At 38.7% G+C, this 19,116-nt stretch overlaps 4 protein-coding genes across 7 annotated transcripts in view; 3 read left to right on the plus strand and 1 right to left on the minus strand.

The window, feature by feature from the left end:
• mks1 (MKS transition zone complex subunit 1) overlaps window positions 1-585 on the plus strand; it is a 4,711-nt gene extending 4,126 nt beyond the window's left edge. Inside the window, exons 17-19 of the mRNA XM_008332658.3 lie at window positions 1-50; window positions 217-314; window positions 402-585. The exon at window positions 1-50 is cut by the window's left edge and continues 1 nt beyond it. Of these exons, the coding sequence (XP_008330880.1) occupies window positions 1-50; window positions 217-314; window positions 402-511 (258 nt within the window). The 3' untranslated portion in view covers window positions 512-585. The remainder of the gene's footprint in view (window positions 51-216; window positions 315-401) is intronic.
• A 1,181-nt stretch (window positions 586-1,766) lies between these two features.
• Window positions 1,767-12,437, plus strand: LOC103395083 (AP-2 complex subunit beta). Of its 2 annotated transcripts, XM_008332660.3 has the most exons (22): window positions 1,767-1,902; window positions 3,342-3,407; window positions 3,537-3,642; window positions 3,728-3,863; window positions 3,981-4,226; window positions 4,459-4,649; window positions 4,727-4,948; window positions 5,116-5,236; window positions 5,574-5,669; window positions 5,768-5,883; window positions 5,974-6,139; window positions 6,260-6,358; window positions 6,546-6,805; window positions 6,916-7,108; window positions 7,890-7,931; window positions 8,189-8,341; window positions 8,509-8,654; window positions 8,765-8,894; window positions 9,024-9,108; window positions 9,359-9,445; window positions 9,943-10,097; window positions 10,443-12,437. In XM_008332660.3, the coding sequence occupies exons 2-22, from the start codon at window positions 3,371-3,373 to the stop codon at window positions 10,515-10,517; spliced, it is 2,862 nt and encodes a 953-aa protein (XP_008330882.1). In that variant the 5' UTR covers window positions 1,767-1,902; window positions 3,342-3,370; the 3' UTR covers window positions 10,518-12,437. The 2 variants fall into 2 exon arrangements, with proteins under 2 accessions (XP_008330882.1, XP_008330884.1); XM_008332662.3 differs by lacking the exon at window positions 7,890-7,931.
• LOC103395084 (hepatocyte cell adhesion molecule-like) lies at window positions 11,754-16,959 on the minus strand. 3 transcript variants are annotated; one of them, XM_025065481.1, is made up of 7 exons: window positions 16,018-16,959; window positions 14,737-15,054; window positions 14,204-14,485; window positions 14,011-14,104; window positions 13,842-13,915; window positions 13,666-13,739; window positions 11,754-13,507 (listed from the first exon to the last, which is right to left on the minus strand). In XM_025065481.1, the coding sequence occupies exons 1-7, from the start codon at window positions 16,100-16,102 to the stop codon at window positions 13,358-13,360; spliced, it is 1,077 nt and encodes a 358-aa protein (XP_024921249.1). In that variant the 5' UTR covers window positions 16,103-16,959; the 3' UTR covers window positions 11,754-13,357. The 3 variants fall into 3 exon arrangements, with proteins under 3 accessions (XP_024921249.1, XP_024921248.1, XP_024921247.1); XM_025065480.1 differs by having other exon boundaries at window positions 13,666-13,736; window positions 14,713-15,054; XM_025065479.1 differs by having other exon boundaries at window positions 14,713-15,054.
• Window positions 16,952-18,690, plus strand: timm10b (translocase of inner mitochondrial membrane 10 homolog B (yeast)). Its single transcript, XM_008332664.3, has 3 exons — window positions 16,952-17,209; window positions 17,303-17,398; window positions 17,622-18,690. The coding sequence occupies exons 1-3, from the start codon at window positions 17,180-17,182 to the stop codon at window positions 18,291-18,293; spliced, it is 798 nt and encodes a 265-aa protein (XP_008330886.1). The 5' UTR covers window positions 16,952-17,179; the 3' UTR covers window positions 18,294-18,690.
• The last annotated feature ends 426 nt before the right edge of the window (window positions 18,691-19,116 follow it).

A 19,116-nucleotide genomic window follows, 5' to 3' on the forward strand; every position in this document is an offset into this window, starting at 1 on the left:
GAAACAACGGGAAGTGTTACCTTCAATCTGCATTGCATTCAACAGGCAAGGTGAGTTAACCCAGTTAACCCGAAAAGTAAGAAAAAAATTGATTCTTCAGTTTTGTAATTATTTTCTCATGTACAGGCTTTATGTGTTTACTACAGTCTTTAAACAACATCACCCCCTCCTCTAATGTAGTTTCTGGTGTACTTTGAATCATTTTGATAATTTCAGATCATTTGTTGACGCCACCATGATGAAGAAGAGGAGGCAGAAAGTGTTTGACCAGTTAGGAGGATTTAGTCAACAGGGAGCTGTCTGCTCCATTCTGGGTAATACATTATTTCTATAGAAGAAATTGTTAAGATTTGAAAAGTCACATAATCACAGTTTCGTTTTTTGGTTGTTTTATCTTTTAGAGGCTTTCCACAGAGTCAGGAAAAAGATGCAAGAGGCCAGAGAAGCTCTTCCCAGAGACCTCATCAATGCCACAGCCCAACTCCATATTGAATCCTCTACATCAGCTTGATGAACACTTCAGGAATCTTTTTTTATTAAACAAAATTTTAACTGCTCAAGTACTAGAAAAAGAAATTAGAAAAACATGACATATGCAGAAGAAAGTTAATTACTATTTTTGCATGGACACTAAGAAGTTATAAAAAATAAGATAGTGTGTAAGCTTACATGTTGGGAATGGGTAATAAATGGCATGTAATATAAAACTACACAGTAATAATGTGGCCAAGGAGGAGAGACAACATGCCCAATGAATGAAGAGTTACACGCCCTTACTGTATTTACAGACAAGCTAAGACTTTTTTTAAAATTGTGTATATATATTTTAAACATTTAAACTTTTACCAGGCATAGCTTCTGTAATGTTTTTTAAAATATTTATCACTATTTATGTACTTATATATGTCCTGTTGCTTTCAGAACTATTTTTAAAATTAGCTTTTCTGTACCTATTAAATAAGGGCTTTGTTGTTAATATGTATTTTTGAGATTGATTGAGCATTTGTAAAATTTGTCTGAACTTCCAATATACGTTTTAAAAGTGTAAATGCAGTGTTCCCCTAAAACGTGTAAATAATTTACAGTAACTTCACATGCATATAATTCAAATCAGCACACATATGTATTTTACTCCCCAGACTGGACAATTTGTTAGAATTCAGCCCACTAATTTAAAAATGGCCCATGACCCTCCTGTAGATCCAAACAATAATTTGGAAAATACTGCAATAATGCTACACAGCATTTGCAGGTCCAATGCATAAATAATTACAATATTCTTTTACCGTACAAGTTCTTTCATTAAATTCACCATTCACCATTGATTTAAGTTACGAACACATAATTTACAGGTTTAAATGGCAGACAGATGTGGAAAGAATTCCAGCATAGACTGTAGACGGTGCTCTAGTGGTGCATTGAAAACTAATGGAAAGTGAAACGCCATAACATGTCACACCTAATATGCTATGTAATTGCAATTAAACTTTATAAAATTAATACAACTGCACCAAATTAAAACGCACCAAAATAACGTCCAAATACCAATGGAACTGTTGACTTAAATATCTTAGTTTTCTATGGAGTTTTAAAGTTATGCCACTTTCGTTAGTGTTTTTCCGCTGTTACATTTGGTACAAATTAAATAGCCCTATTTTCAGTTCGTATTATTTATCATAATATAAGCTCACACACTTAAATAATAACAGGGTTTATTAACCAAAAAGCCTAAGCATCAATCGATTAAAAAACGAGCTATAGAAGGTTTCTATTTTCCGGTTCTCACAAACGCACCATCACGATCGAGTCTCCATCTTTCTCCTCTAACCAGGCTAAGGGACCAACCTACGACTCAAACCCCGCTTCAAGTCTATACATTTTGACTCCAGCATTTTCTGACAGGTATATGAAATATTTTATGATTAACGTTTGTTTCCTTAACATTGCAGTGTGTGTGTTTGAAAATACATGTCGTCTAACGTTTGCTACCATCACATATACTCTACGTTATTATCGCCCTGCTGTCAGAAGCAGTGAAAATTGGGCCGCAGTTAATTTTCAGATGCCGGATATAAAACCGTGTCACCTCGGCAGAGATCAGGATATAAGAGAAAAACAAAACGTTGTCGGTATTGATAATTTACTTGTCGTTAGACTCTTGTGTGTTTTTATTAGCCTGATAGCATTGCAAGTCCCAGAGGCAGCGTTAGCGGCAAATTTAGCTTGGAGCAGGCTAGCAAAGGTAAACCGCCGCGGTTGTAAATTGAGCGACCAACAAGCGTCTTGTCCAAGTCTCAAAAGTCACCTTGTCGTGATAGATTACATAATTTGGAAAATAGAACATCTTCGGTCAAGGCTCCAGGTCAAAGTTATGTATGCTTACAGTTTACGGAAAGACAGTGGTTAACATCTGTATTTAAGTTACCACTCCTGAATTATAAAGGCACCTATTGTAGCCTATGATCTGTTACGTGTTGGACATTGAATACGCGTAAAGTTGGACAAATGTAAAAAAAACTTGTATTCTTCTTATTTAATTATGGGCTCAGGCAGTCAGATTGCTTTGTATTTAATGTTTATTCACACGGATTGTCTTTCAGAGTGAATGTTAACCAGTCACACCCGGAAAATAACAAACTTGTATATAAAAACAAACACCAGCTTCCATGTTTGTCATTCTGTACCATGTTTCATTCAGTTTCTACAGTGCATCTAGGTTAGTAGTTGCTAGAATAATTGATTGAAACTGTGTAGTGAATTCCAAAGCATCTTCATTGTAAATAATATGCATTGGTAAAACAGAATGTTAATTGTTTGAATTGTGAAATTGTGGTGTGCTACACTAGCTGCTATTTGTCATTGCAATATAATAAAATAGGCCTCATCGCAATCCTATGATTGTGTGCTTTTGCAAAATAAGCCACTATCATAATAAGACAACAACACTGTAACACAGTTTTATTTGATTTTTAATGCTAAAGATTAAAAATGCTTCCTGCTGGATGTAATGACGTGTCATCATTCAAGTTCGTGTTTCCTAACAGGAACTTGTTCTGACTATGCATTTTAGCTAAATAACAGTAAAACGATAGTAAAACGAAAGATGGCAATAGCTGACAGCGACCCTGAAGTCAAGTTTGTATGTTGACCCTACATGGCTAAAGCTGTTTGTTTTACTACATCTGTTAAGATAGGCGAAGTGCCATTTTGTGAATGAGGCAAGAATAATAAAAATGCAAATGCATTAATTTTTGAAAAGATATAAAACAAATTAGCTTTGTTATATAAGCGAGGTGAAACTGAAGAAATTCTGATCAATAATGGGTTTTGTGTTTTTTCAGTACAACCTTAAAGAACCAGAACCACAACCATGACAGACTCCAAATATTTCACAACGAACAAAAAGGGTGAGTAATATTGGCAGCTGCTTACAGTTCCTGTTATCGCTGGTGAAGTATTTTCTTTCCTGTGGTACATTAATCCATATCTGGTTTGAGAAGCTTTAGGTCTAAAAATAAACATCTGTTTGATTCTAGGGGAAATCTTTGAACTGAAGGCAGAGCTGAACAATGAGAAGAAGGAGAAGAGAAAAGAGGCGGTGAAGAAAGTCATCGCAGCCATGACTGTTGGCAAGGACGTTAGGTAGAATATTGAATTTAAGGTTTCCTTAAGTATAAACTCTGAAGCTGCATTCTTTAGGTCTAAACAGCTGTTGCTGTGCTGTCAGTTCTTTGTTCCCAGATGTGGTGAACTGCATGCAGACGGATAACTTGGAGCTGAAAAAGTTAGTGTACCTCTACTTGATGAACTATGCTAAAAGCCAGCCTGACATGGCCATCATGGCTGTCAACAGCTTTGTCAAGGTAACACTTCAAATAAAACCTAATGATGATCATTTGGCAAATGTAAAGATTTAGTTACTCATTCTGCTTCTACCTGAGTAAAACCATTAATTTAAACTAAAATACCTACTTTTTCAGGACTGTGAAGACCCTAACCCACTCATCAGGGCTTTAGCTGTCCGGACCATGGGCTGCATCCGTGTCGACAAGATCACTGAGTATCTGTGTGAGCCTCTTAGGAAGTGTTTGAAAGATGAAGACCCATATGTGAGAAAAACTGCAGCTGTCTGTGTGGCAAAACTTCATGACATCAATGCCCAGATGGTGGAGGATCAAGGCTTCCTGGACTCCCTGAGAGATCTAATTGCTGACTCTAATCCAATGGTTAGTTTTAAGTAATGTAAAATTCAAGGAATCATTTAGGGAGTTAATTTTTTAGTTGTCTTTACGAGTATTTTAATATGCTGATTTGCCTTATATCTGCAGTTGTAAAATCATAATCATGACCTTGTGGATAGTTTAGCCACAAGCATGTGTTACTTTAAATTGATAGGGTTATAAAGAACTAAATTATAAAACCTATGTTGTAGAACTAATTGCAAGCTTTGTCTTTCAGGTTGTAGCCAATGCAGTGGCAGCTCTGTCAGAGATCAGTGAGTCTCACCCCAACAGCAACCTGCTGGATCTCAATCCCCAGAACATCAACAAACTGTTAACAGCCCTTAATGAGTGCACAGAGTGGGGGCAGATCTTTATTCTGGACTGCCTGTCCAACTATAACCCTAAGGATGAGCGTGAGGCCCAAAGGTACAAATAATGTTCACAAACAAGAGGTTTCACTGTGTAACAGGTTTTTTTTCACACTTTCGCACTTGCCTTTTCAGCATCTGTGAGCGTGTTACTCCTCGACTGTCTCATGCTAACTCAGCAGTGGTGCTGTCGGCTGTCAAGGTTCTAATGAAGTTCTTAGAGCTGCTGCCTAAGGACTCTGATTACTACAACACTTTGCTGAAGAAATTATCTCCACCGCTGGTCACCTTGCTCTCTGGAGAGCCAGAGGTCCAGTATGTGGCTCTAAGGAACATCAACCTCATTGTACAGAAACGGTAACTTCATCACAAACTCATTTAAAAAAACAAACAAAAAAAGTTATTTTATATTCTTTCCCACAAAAACACATACAGTACAATGACAGCCAAAGTCCAGAGTGACTTTCTCCACTATAATCAGTTTGTTCAACAGCATATAATGAGTTATCTGTTAATGTATGTAGGCCGGAGATCCTGAAGCAGGAGATAAAGGTGTTCTTTGTCAAGTACAATGATCCAATCTATGTGAAACTTGAGAAACTGGACATCATGATCCGCTTGGCCTCTCAAGCCAACATTGCTCAGGTTTGTACATGACACACAAATCTGCCTTTGGTGTTGTTTTCTTTGTCATTGTGGTTTTTGGTTACATATGCTCCGTCTAAATACAGTTGCAGTTGTGTTTGAATTTCCATGTTTAAAAATAAGCTGTTACTTATTTTGGCCTTTAATCCTTTTGTATTCTGCTTTCTTGACCTGTACACTCCCTCCTCTTTTTGACCTAATACTAGCTATTGTTCAGTATATGTACTACCAAAAATGTAACTATTTGCTCCATAATATGAAGATTAATTTTCATTGAAGGTAATCTGCTCACCCCTGTCTAACACCTTGGTCACTGGTGTTTGTTTGTCACTCTCAGGTGCTGGCTGAACTGAAGGAATATGCCACAGAGGTGGATGTTGACTTTGTGCGTAAAGCTGTACGAGCTATTGGACGTTGTGCCATCAAAGTAGAAGTATGTAACGTTCAGATAGCACCTGTGTACAGTTTCCTAATTTATTACTTTGTTCTTCATGTAATTATATTTTATTACTTTGTCCTGTTTGTCTCTAGCAATCGGCCGAGCGCTGTGTGAGCACCCTGCTGGATCTGATCCAGACCAAGGTGAACTATGTGGTCCAGGAGGCCATTGTGGTCATCAGAGACATATTTCGCAAATACCCCAACAAGTGAGTTTCACACTTAATCCATGAGATCAGTATTTAAGCCTGATTAGTGTTAAAACAAATGAAGACAAATGAGATTCTGCTACTCTTCAGGTATGAAAGCATCATCGCCACACTATGTGAAAACCTGGACTCTCTGGATGAGCCTGATGCTCGTGCTGCCATGATCTGGATTGTTGGAGAGTATGCTGAGAGGATTGACAACGCTGATGAGTTGCTGGAGAGCTTCCTTGAGGGCTTCCACGACGAGAGCACTCAGGTGGGTGAACCATTAAAAATACAAATTTGGTCTGCGGTCTGTTATTGAGTCATCATCTCTCTAATAAAGAATATATCGCACTGGTGTTAATGGAAGATCACAATATTTTGTTGTTCAAAGGTCCAGCTCACTTTGCTGACTGCTATTGTAAAGCTGTTCCTTAAAAAGCCATCAGAGACTCAGGAGTTGGTGCAACAGGTTCTGAGTCTGGCCACTCAGGTTAGTGTCATCTTTCATTTTGAAGAACCATATTCAGCATTATTTTTATGTAAAACCCCTTGTTATATCTGTGAATATCTGTCTATAGTTGACTGAAAATAACAACAAAATCACACAAATTATTATAGACTTGTTATGACTAATCTTCTACCAAAGTGAACACAATTGTCTTTGTCTTTTCCTGCAGGACTCTGACAACCCTGACCTCCGCGACAGAGGCTACATTTATTGGCGTCTTCTGTCCACGGACCCTGTGACAGCCAAGGAGGTGGTGCTGTCTGAAAAGCCCCTCATCTCTGAGGAGACGGATCTGATCGAGCCCACTCTCCTGGATGAGCTCATTTGCCACATCGGCTCTCTGGCCTCTGTCTACCACAAACCTCCCAGTGCTTTTGTAGAGGGCAGTCACGGAGTCCACCGTAAACACCTTCCTGTTCAGCACAGCAGGTCAGACGCACAACCATGCTGTACATTTTCATCTACACATGGCCTTTATCAATAGCCAATTTATTACAAATAATTTTAAAATACTTTATGTATTTTTTTTACTACCACAGCATTGATACTGGTGAGAGCCCAGTGAGTAGTGCTCCAGCAGCTGCCATGGACCAGCCACATGTGATTCCCAGCCAGGGTGACCTCCTGGGCGACCTGCTCAACCTGGACCTGGGTCCACCTGTCAATGTCCCCCAGGTATCGTCAATGCAAATGGGTGCAGTGGATCTTCTGGGAGGAGGTCTGGACAGCTTGGTGAGCTGGATGTCAAACACACACATATCTACAGTACACCCTACACACACTTTGTTGACATTCTATACAGCAAACATTACAAACACAATATACTGTATTTTTATTACTGGGTTTACATAATAACGCCTTTCCTTGGAGCAGACAATGTTATGATTTTTTGTCTATGAAAGAAAACGGGGATGTAAAAATGGTTTGAAATAAATTGCACTGTCTCCCAACAGGTCCCTTGTGTCACAGTTCACAGAGCTGACTATGAAAAAAACTTCTTGTTGATTCTTATAAGAGAAAATGTATGAAAGTAGTCTTCTAGTCTTCGTAGTTTCTTATTATTAATTCTTTATCAGTTATGCACAAGATTTACTACTTTTTGTACAATGTAATGTAACAACAGAAAATGCTTTAATTTATTTTTATTCCCCAAATGCCTTTTAGCTTCATTCAGCAATACAAATACATTTGTTGCATCAGTATATAATCACATTTAGTGCTTAAAAAAACATATGATATATGTGAGTTTTCATGGTGTTAATATTAATATTTTCACTTCCTCAACTTTCCAGACTAACTGCGATTCTTTATGATGTTGCTGCACATCCAGAAGCATTATTTTACATCTTTTTAACATGTCCTGTGGAGTTTTATAATGTTTTTCTTAAGGGGGAATTCTGCTCCTGATGGTTTGCGGTTGCTAAGAAAGTCTCTGTCTCTGTCTTTGTGTGTGTTTTTGTTCTATCTGTGATATTTGGATGCGGTCTTTGGGGGCCTCTCTTCTCTCCTGTAGCTGGGGGGAGACCTGGGCGGAGGTGTTGGGGGAAGTCCAGCAGTAAGTCAAGCCCTCTGTGTGGCAGATCGTTTCTCTGCATGCTACATGCTTCCTCAGTTTACCCTTTCATACAGTTTTTAAACCTGGCTTTTCTGTCTCTCACTCACTGACTGTAATTGGTTCTGTTGAGTTTTTTGCTTTCAATTTAAAATTGTTGAAGATTTCTTAAAATCAAAGTTCTTTCTCTAGTAAAGCTAAGGATTTGTTTAAGCCTGGTTCTCTTGTTCACCACCTTTTTTTTTTTTTTTTAAATACAGGTTGGTCAGAACTTCATCCCGTCTTCTGTCCCCAGTACTTTTGCTCCTTCGCCCACACCAGCACCTCCACCTGCCAGCAGTGGTCTGAACGATTTATTTGAGCTTTCTACAGGAATGGCCACCACTACTGGCAGCTACTTTGCTTCAAAAGCAGTGAGTTTACGTTATGTCAGAGGTCACTAACCCGTGATTCTTGGGCCACTCGTGGCTCTTCAGTTTCTTTTTAATGGCTTCCTTTATATTTATTTTATGCAGATTTAATGTAAAATGTCAGGTAGTGTTTTTTCAAATGCAAGTGTACTTCTTGATATTCTTGTCAGGTTTGGCTTCCAGCAGTTAAAGCTAAGGGACTAGAGATTTCTGGAACATTCTCTCGGCGCCAGGGTCACATGTACATGGACATGACTTTTACAAACAAAGCTCTTCAACATATGACTGACTTTGCTGTGCAGTTCAACAAGAACAGGTCAGTGAAATCTGAGTGGACGGTTCTGCTGTCAGGCAGTTTTTCCTTCATTAATATACATTTATGTTTTTGGTTTTTTTACCTACTGGTATTTGTTTTCTTTTGTGCAGCTTTGGGGTCATTCCCACCAGCCCTCTGCCCGTCCACACTCCTCTGATGCCCAATCAGAGTATTGACATCTCTTTGCCTCTCAACACTATTGGGCCAGTCATGAAGATGGATCCACTCAATAATCTGCAGGTATAGAAGGACACAAGGAAACTGCCTTTTTGCAACCACAGTGCTGGTTTTTTTTTTGTGAGATTGATGATGTATAATTGAACATCAAAAGTGTTGATTATTATTTATCCTCCCTCTGTTTCTACACAGGTGGCTGTGAAGAACAGCATTGACGTCTTCTACTTCAGCGTACTCATCCCTCTCAACATATTCTTTGTTGAAGATGGAAAAATGGGTAAAGTTGTTTACTAACACTAACTGTGACCACGTCATTACAGCAATACAGGGTAACATCTGTAACCAGTAAATTGTGATGGCAATAAGTAGTAAGAAAATGTGATTATTAAATGAATACATTACTACAACTTGTTAAAGCTGATTTTTTAAAATGTATTTCCTTATTAGCACACATACATTCATACGTTCATCAAATACAAGCAAATATTAATTTAACGTTAACAAACCTGCTGTTACTTTGGACTCAGAGCGACAGGTGTTCCTGGCCACCTGGAAAGACATTCCCAATGAGAACGAGCTGCAGTACCAGATAAAGGAGTGCCATCTAAATGCAGGTTGGTGCAAGTATAGGAAAGGATGCCTCAGTTACAAGGCTGTCTGTATGTCCCTATAACATAACAGGGTTTAGTGTGTAGTACTGTACATGAGTACTAATGAACAGTGGTTTATACCATGAGCAGCTTGTGTCTGCCATATATGCCAGCTAATGTTTACTTTTTTCCTTTTCTGAATTATGCTTTTCTTGGACATTCCTGTTGTCTACACCTGAAGAACAACTTCAACAAATGTTCTTTTATGAGCTGATCACATTTGTTCCATTATCACATAGCAGTTAGACTCACATGGTGGCTCTTGTAGTTAAATGGTTGTTTTACTAGGAAGAGAACTAGAGAGATTTTTTTTATTTCCCTCAAAACCCTTTTCCCTGTGTTTTGTTTTTTAGCTCAGTAGCTAGAGTAGATAGTTGTGAATGTGGAAATTACAGGCCTTTGTTTGTTGGTGTTTGATGTGGGTTTATTATTGGATGTAAACCTTGTTTCTGGTGTTGCAGACACTGTATCAGGAAAGCTGCAGAACAACAACATCTACACCATTGCCAAGAGGAACGTAGAAGGCCAGGACATGTTATACCAGTCCCTAAAGTTGACCAATGGCATCTGGATCTTGGCTGAGCTTCGCATTCAGCCTGGCAACCCCAATTACACGGTAAATAATTTTTTTCAGCTCTAGAGTAAATAATCTAACGTAATGTTGATGTCAATGAGGTCCAAAAAAAGGTCAGTTGGAATTATAGGGTGTGCCAGGTTTTTGAGGTGTGAAAAGGTTGATTTATACAAAGTTGACTTTCCATCATAAATATTCACAGATGTAGTTTTTATACTACTGTGTTCTTCTCATACAACTTTCTAAGTTTAGTAAGAAAAAATAAACCTTTGGCTATAGACGTTGTAAAGTTTGTGACTTGGCCACATTTGCATGCATAAGGGTGTGTAATGTAGAATTATTTTCCATCAGCTCACATCATCTCTGTCTTCTTCCACTGTCTTCCAGCTCTCTCTCAAATGCAGAGCACCAGAGGTTTCACAGTACGTCTACCAGATGTACGACTCCGTGCTGAAGAATTGACCTGCTCTGACACCAACCACTTGGCTTAATTCACTGCAGTGTTTTATCTCCTTCTGTCCTCTCCACCTAACTGCCAAAACAAGGGAAATTATGACAGAGACTGGATCAATTTGGTTTATAAGGGGCGGGGGAACAAGAGAAAGAGTCAACGCTCATATCTTACTGTGCTATTCTGTGTTGGTCACTGCACTTTCCCTGATTTTGGCAGTTGAACACATACTTGTATCATCGCTCACTCATCTCCCTGTTCAGTTTTTTTTTTTTACCTCAGTGAAAGTGTGATTGCCATTCCATTCCTAACTTTGTGTCTTAATGTTGTAAAGATATGACGGTGAACCAACTCCTGTGTGAAAAACAAAGTCTGTCTTATTCCTGACACTATTGTTTTAATTTGATCCTGAATGGTTTGGCTTTTTTCAGTTGTTGTTTATGTTTGATACTACGCACTGCTCCAATTGTACAGGCATCTTAATATCAGTGGGATTTGTTCTTCAGCAGCTTTAACACCAGGGGGCCAAGGCTTAAAGTTAACCCTAAGAACTTGATCCTTTCCATTGCATTAAGACACATATTTTATTAACGTCAATGCTGCAGCTAGATTCACAGCATGAAATCACCTGCAGTTTTTGCAAAACAAAATCTGAATGTTGTCTATAAAAAAGGTTAAAAAAAAACTTTTAATGAAATCCCAAAAATGCGTTCCTGTGATTAAGTGATTACTAATATCAGTTCTAATTCCAGGCACTTTACTGCTGCTTCCCACATTTACATCCATTGGTTCATTCAATAAATCTAACTCTGATTCTCTTTGAAAGAGTGGAATTAGGGGAGAAAAATATTTAAACAACAAATATATCCTCACCATATCCCGTCATCCACTCAGAATTTAATTAAAGTGTAATTTAAGAAAACATACAAATGTCAACGATGGCAATTTTCCAAATCTTTTTACATTCGTTCTTATAAAATACATTCATTTTGCTTGATAATTTAATGTGGTGAAACACACTTTAACATCTTTGTTACCATCAACTTGTTTGTCATTACACAGAACCACTATACAATCATGTCAGCTGTGATGTTTGACCAGCCACCAGTGCCACTCCATTGTTAACATCCCTGTTTGCTCATTTGTTTTTGTGACAGCCTCATTTACTGCAACCATGCACTTGTTTATGACTCCATTCACCTTATGTTTGTCATTCCTATTTATTATGTGCATCTACCTCTGCATCGTTATTGCAGTAGCCCCAGTTCTGTGCTTGAAATGTGTTTCACATTTTCTTTTGGTGCCTGTGGTGTTTTTTATTTTTTTGTGTTCAGTTAAAATCAGCCAAACCAGTCTCACAGGACTGAGCATTCCCCCAAAAAATGCCAAGTTGATGTTTTAATACCTTCATGTCGATGTAATGTTGCCACTGAATGTTCCATAGAAATGTAGAGTGCATACAGAATCTAACCTAGTTCCTCTAGTATGATGTAGTAAAGTGAGGGTGCTGTGTAGCAAATGAATTTAAGTCCAAATGTATGGTTTTATCATGACATCAAATAATGCCTCATCTCTATCTGTTTAGTAACAAAATAGTTTTTTATTCTGAGAATAAGGTCTGCTGGTGGCGCTATTTTTAAATTACTGATGTGTGTTTATGTGCATGCATTAACCCACTGTTGATTGCATTGCAAAGGTCTGTGGACTTGCCCCATTTAACACCATCCCCCCCCTCCACTCCCTGTCACTCCAGGTCCTGACTGTAGTATCTTGTTTCTAGCAGTTCCACTGAAGGTGGCTTTCCAAATTATCCAGAGAGAGCTGTGGTAGACTCCTACAAATGTACTATTTCTAGTTATATTGTTGTAACCCCATTGTAAATGAATATTGTCTCAGTACAAAATCCTTATGTCAATAAAACGTCAAAGTCAGAACTTTGTGTCCAGCTCTGTTCAGATCAGGTTCTGTTGACATTCATCGTATTTTGTTTTAGTGAAATTCTTTCTCACTGTTTCTTTTGGACCACTCTTGTGTGTTCCCTGTGTATCCCTGTGGATCTCTGTGTTCTTTTGGAGCAGTTGTACTGCACCAAAATGAATATGCTTTCCATGATATAAATCAATGTGGAACAGTTGTAGTATTGTCCTTATGTATGTCTTTAACTGATGAAAAAACAGTTAAAACATGATGTAAGAAATGAGCTGTTGATCTTGAAAATGAATAACTTATTTTCTGCATTATATTTTGAAATATTCTCATTTTATTAACATATTTGTACAAAACCCCTCAAACATAAAATATGTTTACCACAGTGTGACTTCACTTACAGAATAATGTAAATATTTAGTACAACCCTTTCAAAACTACAAAGTGAATTTCATTGACAACACTACAGACAGTCACATTTCTGGGTTGATTTTTTTTTTCCAAGACCAATACTTCAAAATGCAATGTTTAGTTATTGGGAACAACTCAGCTTTATTATATTATTAAACCACAAGTAGGTGTAATAGGAAGAACTCTGTTCACCCTGGTTACCTTTTCCTATTCCGTAACTGTGCAAAAGTTGCACCTTTGAGCATCAAATGCAACGAAGGAAAAATTCAAAAGTGGTCAAGAGCTTTTTGAAACCTCACTCTTAACACTCAACTTTCTCCTTACTACATATCCATGAAAGCAGCGACTGAACAAAATAACATCATCCGACACATGACATGGACTGAAGTGGTTCCTATACCTCGGGCAGATTTGGAGAAGGTTGCTGTTGAACAGGACTTCATTAGGACAGTCTCATGTCCCAAGGTCAGCCTTTCAGCTGCTGGGACATGATGAAGGTGCAGTGCAGAGATTTTCAGACGGTGAAGCTATGAGGGGAGCACACAGGAGAGCCACAGGGTTGCGTGCGAGAACCGTTGAACTTGGGATGATTATTGAAACACGGTGGTCCGTCATGTTCTGGAGAGCCAGCACTGTTGCTGGACGAGTCATCAATGGAGGGCTCCTGGAAAATAAGTTGAGTGAAAAAAGAGTTAATCTGCCTCCAAATGTTTTTTTTTCCTCTTTGCTCTCCTAAACTACCTCAACCATCTTTTATAAATAGTAATTATGGAATTTTACAAAGATTTCAAAAGACAACGACCACATTTTCGTCACAGATACCTTTTGCTGCAGGATGTAGAGTGATGTCACTGCACTGATTCCATTATGCTCTCTTCGTTTGGGAAGCATATCTTCTGTGACAAAGTACAGGGCATTACGTAGTTACACACCCATGATTTCCTTTTTTGTTGTTGTAATTTTTGATTTAGTTTTAACCATTATATTAATCTTCAAACCTCTGTCATTGACAACTGAATGCTGATATTGATCATACAACCTGGCAAGAGATTTTCTGGATCGACGTCTTGCCCTAAAGAGGTATTCAATACAATCAAAGTCATTTATTTATATGCACGGCAGACAAGCACTTTCCAAAAATAATACACCATTTAGAGTATTACTTACTTTTTGGATGGCGTCCAGCAGGCACATATTGTTACTAATGTGATGAGGATGAAGATGCCTCCAGTGGAAAGAATGATGTAGAGAGAACTTCTCCCTGCAGAAAGAGATTTTAGATTACAGCCATAAGACACCGGTGCCGGTGTCTGTTGTTTGACTCGCACTGTTGTCAAAAACCAAAGACATTGGCACATACTGTAGACAGTCAGTCTGAAAGGGATGCTGGTTACATTCCCCACAGGATTCTCCACCGTGCAGCTGTAGATGTCATCATCTGCCATTAACACCCGACTTATTGTCAAGAGCTTCTTGTCTGGAGACAATGAGAATCTGGTCTCGTTGCTCTGAGGCTTTCCACCTCTGAACCACCCATATGTGGGCCTGGTTCCATTTTCATGGGAGCAGTTCAGGACCACATTTTCACTGAGCTCCAGGATGGATGAAGACTCTGTGTGAATGTAGGGCTTTGATATGGGTTCTGGAAATATGTGAGAGAACACATAACGCATGTTAAGAAAAGAAATAAAGAGTAGGAAAAATAAAAATTTAATTCAAGATTATCCATTAATGTTCGAATTTAAGACTCTTTCATTAAAAAGTTTATGAAGCTTGTTGTTCAAACACAAGTACAACCTACAGAGAATCAAACATGCTCATATCCTGACATTCACATCGCACAACGTACAGTACAACTTGTCCTCCTACCATCCACAGTCAGTGTGATGCTACCTTCTCCTGTGAAGGTATCGTCAGTGATGGAGATCTCCACATCATATATTCCATCATCAGAGAATCGGAGGTTGTGAAGCAGAAGTGTCCCGTTCTCAAAAACCAAGATGCGGTCACGATATTCGGGCCTCAGTGTCCCGATGATGTCAGTTCCAATGGACTGAACCACAGTGACGGACTTTTCTCTCTTCAGCTGCCATTTGATAACTGGCAGGTCAGCACTAAAACTACTGTAAGAGACGGACAGAACAGCCTCCCCTCCGTGTGTGCCTCTGATCACAGTGTTAGGAATCGTCATATTCACGGCCAACACCTCACCTAATACAAAAAACAGAACACAGAGCTGAAATGTTTTCATCATAGCATTCCAGCTACAGAAAACAAGGAAACCACAGCACACACATACACAAACACAAGATCAGTGTCATTGTTTTCTTCCCACAGTCAGTGATACAGTAGATAACTGTTGGACTGGGTGGACCACAGTTTACTGGAGTCGATTTGCATAGCAGATTCACATTACCATGGCAACAGCTGTCCATCCTTGGGATGGGCGAGCCTGGACAAACAATAGTGACCTTTGTTTGTTCACATTTCCTCACTGGGACTTCATGAAAGTGCACTGGGAATGATTCAGACCCCATGCTAGCTTTGCAGGAACAGAGCAGCTCAGTGACACTGGTGCTAGACACAACAGGGTGGCAATGCCATCACCTAAAACACTAACATTTAATTAAGCACATTAAGAGTGCAAAACGTCCACATGGTCTGATGCTATCATGTAGCATAGTGAAACAAAAGTATCAGCAAAGGTATTGCATTAAAAGCTACAATTTGTTTGATGCAGCAAAGTTTTTAAAAATCCCAAATTTAAAATATGATAACAGTATGTTATGGTAAATATACCTTTAGAAATCCTGCAAAATAGCTCACAGTTATTCCAAATATTTTTGATTTGATTAATTACATAAGAGACTATTTAAAGTGAAAAATAGTCCAATTTGCTTAAAGTTTGCAAAAGGAAATAAATGGCTAATGTTTGGTAAGCTAGTTCAGATTTTAGCCAAAATATTATAAAGTGATTTATTCACTTTTTGCTTTTTTTGCAATATAAAAAACATACCTGTAAAGCTTGCATAATGACATTTTCAAGCAAGAATGACAGGATTGTGATGCAATATTGTCATTCTGTACAGTAAACGAGTAACACAGCATTGTACAGATCCAGAAATATCCAAAAACCAGCTATTGATAAAACTTTTAATTGTAGTTTGGACATACCTGAGTTGAAGAAACCCAAAGACATGATTGACAAAAAATTAAAAGTTATTCTAACTCTTGAAAGAACATCCTCCGCTGGCATCATCTTTGGTCTAAGTCTTTGTTTTTCTCCAAGACATCCAGTGTGATCTGTGACTGTGCACAGAACAGAGGACACAGCCAGTCATTCAGGCTGAGCAGGCACCGAGTACATGCTGTTCTCACGAGCTGCTGAAGAAACTGCACAAAAGTCTGTGTGTGTGGATGTCCGTTTCATGCTTTTCTGTTTACTCAGTGCTCAACAATGAGGTATATTCATGAACAAAACAAATGCTTTGGCACGATCATAAACTCCATCAGTGTTCTTCTCCTCAACACTGCAAACATTTCTGGCTTTTGTCTGTGTGTGTACACCCTCAGTAGCTAACCCATGCATTAAATACTGTATATTATAATATAACATATTACAATATGTTTCCTTCCAATCAACTCTAGACAGTCTGGCCTTTTTTCCCTCTGACCTCTGGCACTGACAAGGTATTTTTCCCCATAGAAATGCCGCCCACTGGAGGTGGCCTTTTTTTGGACCATCCTCTCTAAATCCCCCGTAAGCTTGAGTAATAGAATTCCACTAGATCTTTACAAAATGCTTACATCAGCACATCATTGGTAATATACCAAAAATATTGCCATCTCACCATTATCCATCCTTCTGATCCTCTGTTTGATCTTCAGTATTTATTTTTGCCTCATAGCAGTATAGTATGGATATTATTATAATTGAAATGAAAATATCTTGATAGTATTATTACGATTTTTATTTTATAAATAAGAACATGATTAAGCAACATAAAAAGGTTAGATTGTTTTGAATGTGTAATGCTAGATAGCCTTTTCTGCATAGCGGAAACGGTGGCGTTTCCCCTCCGAGTGAGGCATCCTCACGTGATCAGACGAGCTTCGTCACAAATATGGCGGCGCACAAGTGAATGTCAGGCCGTCGTAATTTTATATGCTATTATTTGAAAAATATTTGTGTTGAATGTTGCTAATGTCATTGCCGCACAGGTGAATTTGCACTCACTTCCCTCGGACTACACAGCAACGGTACGACCTCTAATTACTTTATTCTGTAGCTACAGTTAGCATTGTAGCAAATTAGCCAGCAGATCCAGAGAAATCCATGATGCAACAAGAACAACAGCTTAGAAACGTAAGTCATATTCACATCCACGTCGAGCTTTGGTGACGTTTGTCGTAACATAATTCGTAATTCTTAATTGTGTCTGAAATTTGTCTCGTGTAGTTGCGGGATTTCCTCATGGTTTACAACCGGATGACGGAAACCTGTTTCCAGAGATGCACCAGCAACTTTAACTACAGGAATCTGACCATGGAGGAGGTAAACTCGGATAGAATCCTAACCTTTTTGCTTTATTGGATGTGTGTGTTTATATATATACAGTCAATCGCCGCTGCTCTGTTATTCTGTTCATCATTGCCAAACAAATTGAAATGCATTGTCAAAATGTCTGTGATTGTCACGCCATCATATTGATTTTCAAATAATCATTTCTGTAAATATATGACTTTTTATACCATACTAATTTGTGTTGTCCACCCAGGAGCGCTGTCTTGACAGCTGTGCGGGGAAACTGATCCGCACTAACCACCGCCTCATGGGCACCTATGTAGACTTGATGCCAAAAATGGTACAGCGTCGGATGGAGGAGATGGAGACCAAAGCTGCGGAGAATGCCAAGGCAGCTGAGGCAGCGGCTGCTGCATCTAACGGACTTCCAGCTCCAGAGGATGCCACGGCAATTCAAAGCCCTGTCACTTCATCTGCTCCAGGGGAGCAAATACCTACCCCTCTACCTTCAGCAGTTGGTGAAGTTGAACTAGACGCAAGTGTAAAACTTGCAGGGGTAAATATTCCACTGGGACTGGACGCTGCTATATCCAAATCCACAACAGCTACAGATGTCACTCTGTCAGCAGCTACAGCAGTAACACCTGCAGCTGAAGCAGTAAATATTATAGTTCATAATAAGGTGGAGAGTGAACCGTCCTATGTAGCAGCTCTGCCACAGTTGTCCATAACTGGAGCCCAGATTGAGTCTGGAAGTTTTCAATCTGGAATTATACATCCTAAACCAGTCTCCTTAGTTGAAGACATCTCAGTGTCAGTAGTCTCTGCACCTACAATATCACAACAGGAGAGGGCACCAGAGGCACCAGGTCACCAGGGTCTGATCCAAATAGCAACCGCAAACAAGCTGAAACCTGATGAATAAGTCATCACAGCTTAATGTGATGATTTTCTCAGTGTTACTGAAAAGAACTAAGTTGTGAAATCTCTTCTACAACAAAAAAACACCAGGCAGTGGCAGGAATGGACTTGATGCTGGACTTTGAGAAGCCAAGGTGATTTTTGTGGTAATATAAAAAATATTTGAATCATGTAAATATTTACTTTTTGTCATTAGCCAACAACACTCAAGCGTCACTAAACATGAAAGACTATACTTCTGCTGGATGTGCTGGTGAAGCAGCAGCGTGAGAGCGTAAATTCTCCTGTTGTGGGTGTGAACCCTGTTGACATATCGTCACCTCCTCCCATCATTTCCTGTCAAAGCTCTGTATTTCATGTTTATCTGTGGTGCAATAAAAGCCTTATTGAGTAATCCTAAAGCAGCATTCCCACTAACTTTACTTAAGGCCTACAAACCTTGTAATAAACACTGGTATTTTATAAAATAGATGTGAACACAGTTAATACAAAGCACAGTTCTGATAACAATGGCGGGCCGACATCCTGTGTTTTGTCATAATAACAAACATTATATTCTTTCAGGAAAGGCACTATGAAGTGGTATTTGAAAATACACTCAAGAAAACAAGCGTATTATGCAAAAATCAATTAGTGGTTTGTAGGATTGTATTCGGTTAAACCTGTTATTGCTTTTTATTTGTTTTCCCATTTGTTTTTCTACAGGATTATAATCATCCATCGGTTACAAAATGAACCACCTGACCAGGGAGCGTGAAGCAACTTAAGTCTTTCCTAGACAGTAAGAAATATATAAAAATCTATCAACCAATTATTAGCATCATCAT

Source organism: Cynoglossus semilaevis, chromosome 19 (genome assembly GCF_000523025.1).
Source record: "Cynoglossus semilaevis isolate Cse_v1.0 chromosome 19, Cse_v1.0, whole genome shotgun sequence".
Classification (NCBI taxonomy): Eukaryota; Metazoa; Chordata; class Actinopteri; order Pleuronectiformes; family Cynoglossidae; genus Cynoglossus; species Cynoglossus semilaevis.

Bases quoted from the DNA above. Each gene is read 5' to 3' on its own strand.
- LOC103395083 (XM_008332660.3), top strand. From the start codon at position 3,371: ATGACAGACTCCAAATATTTCACAACGAACAAAAAGG. The intron at 3,643-3,727 runs GTAGAATATTGA...CTGTGCTGTCAG, and splicing joins ACTGTTGGCAAGGACGTTAG to TTCTTTGTTCCCAGATGTGG. The intron at 7,932-8,188 runs GTAAGTCAAGCC...TTTTAAATACAG, and splicing joins GTGTTGGGGGAAGTCCAGCA to GTTGGTCAGAACTTCATCCC.
- LOC103395084 (XM_025065479.1), bottom strand. From the start codon at position 16,102: ATGATGCCAGCGGAGGATGTTCTTTCAAGAGTTAGAATAACTTTTAAT. The intron at 15,055-16,017 runs GTATGTCCAAAC...TTTTTGTATTAG, and splicing joins TTTGGGTTTCTTCAACTCAG to GTGAGGTGTTGGCCGTGAAT. The intron at 14,486-14,712 runs GTAGGAGGACAA...ACATATTTCCAG, and splicing joins CATCACACTGACTGTGGATG to AACCCATATCAAAGCCCTAC.
- timm10b (XM_008332664.3), top strand. From the start codon at position 17,180: ATGATGCAACAAGAACAACAGCTTAGAAAC. The intron at 17,210-17,302 runs GTAAGTCATATT...TGTCTCGTGTAG, and splicing joins AAGAACAACAGCTTAGAAAC to TTGCGGGATTTCCTCATGGT. The intron at 17,399-17,621 runs GTAAACTCGGAT...TTGTCCACCCAG, and splicing joins GGAATCTGACCATGGAGGAG to GAGCGCTGTCTTGACAGCTG.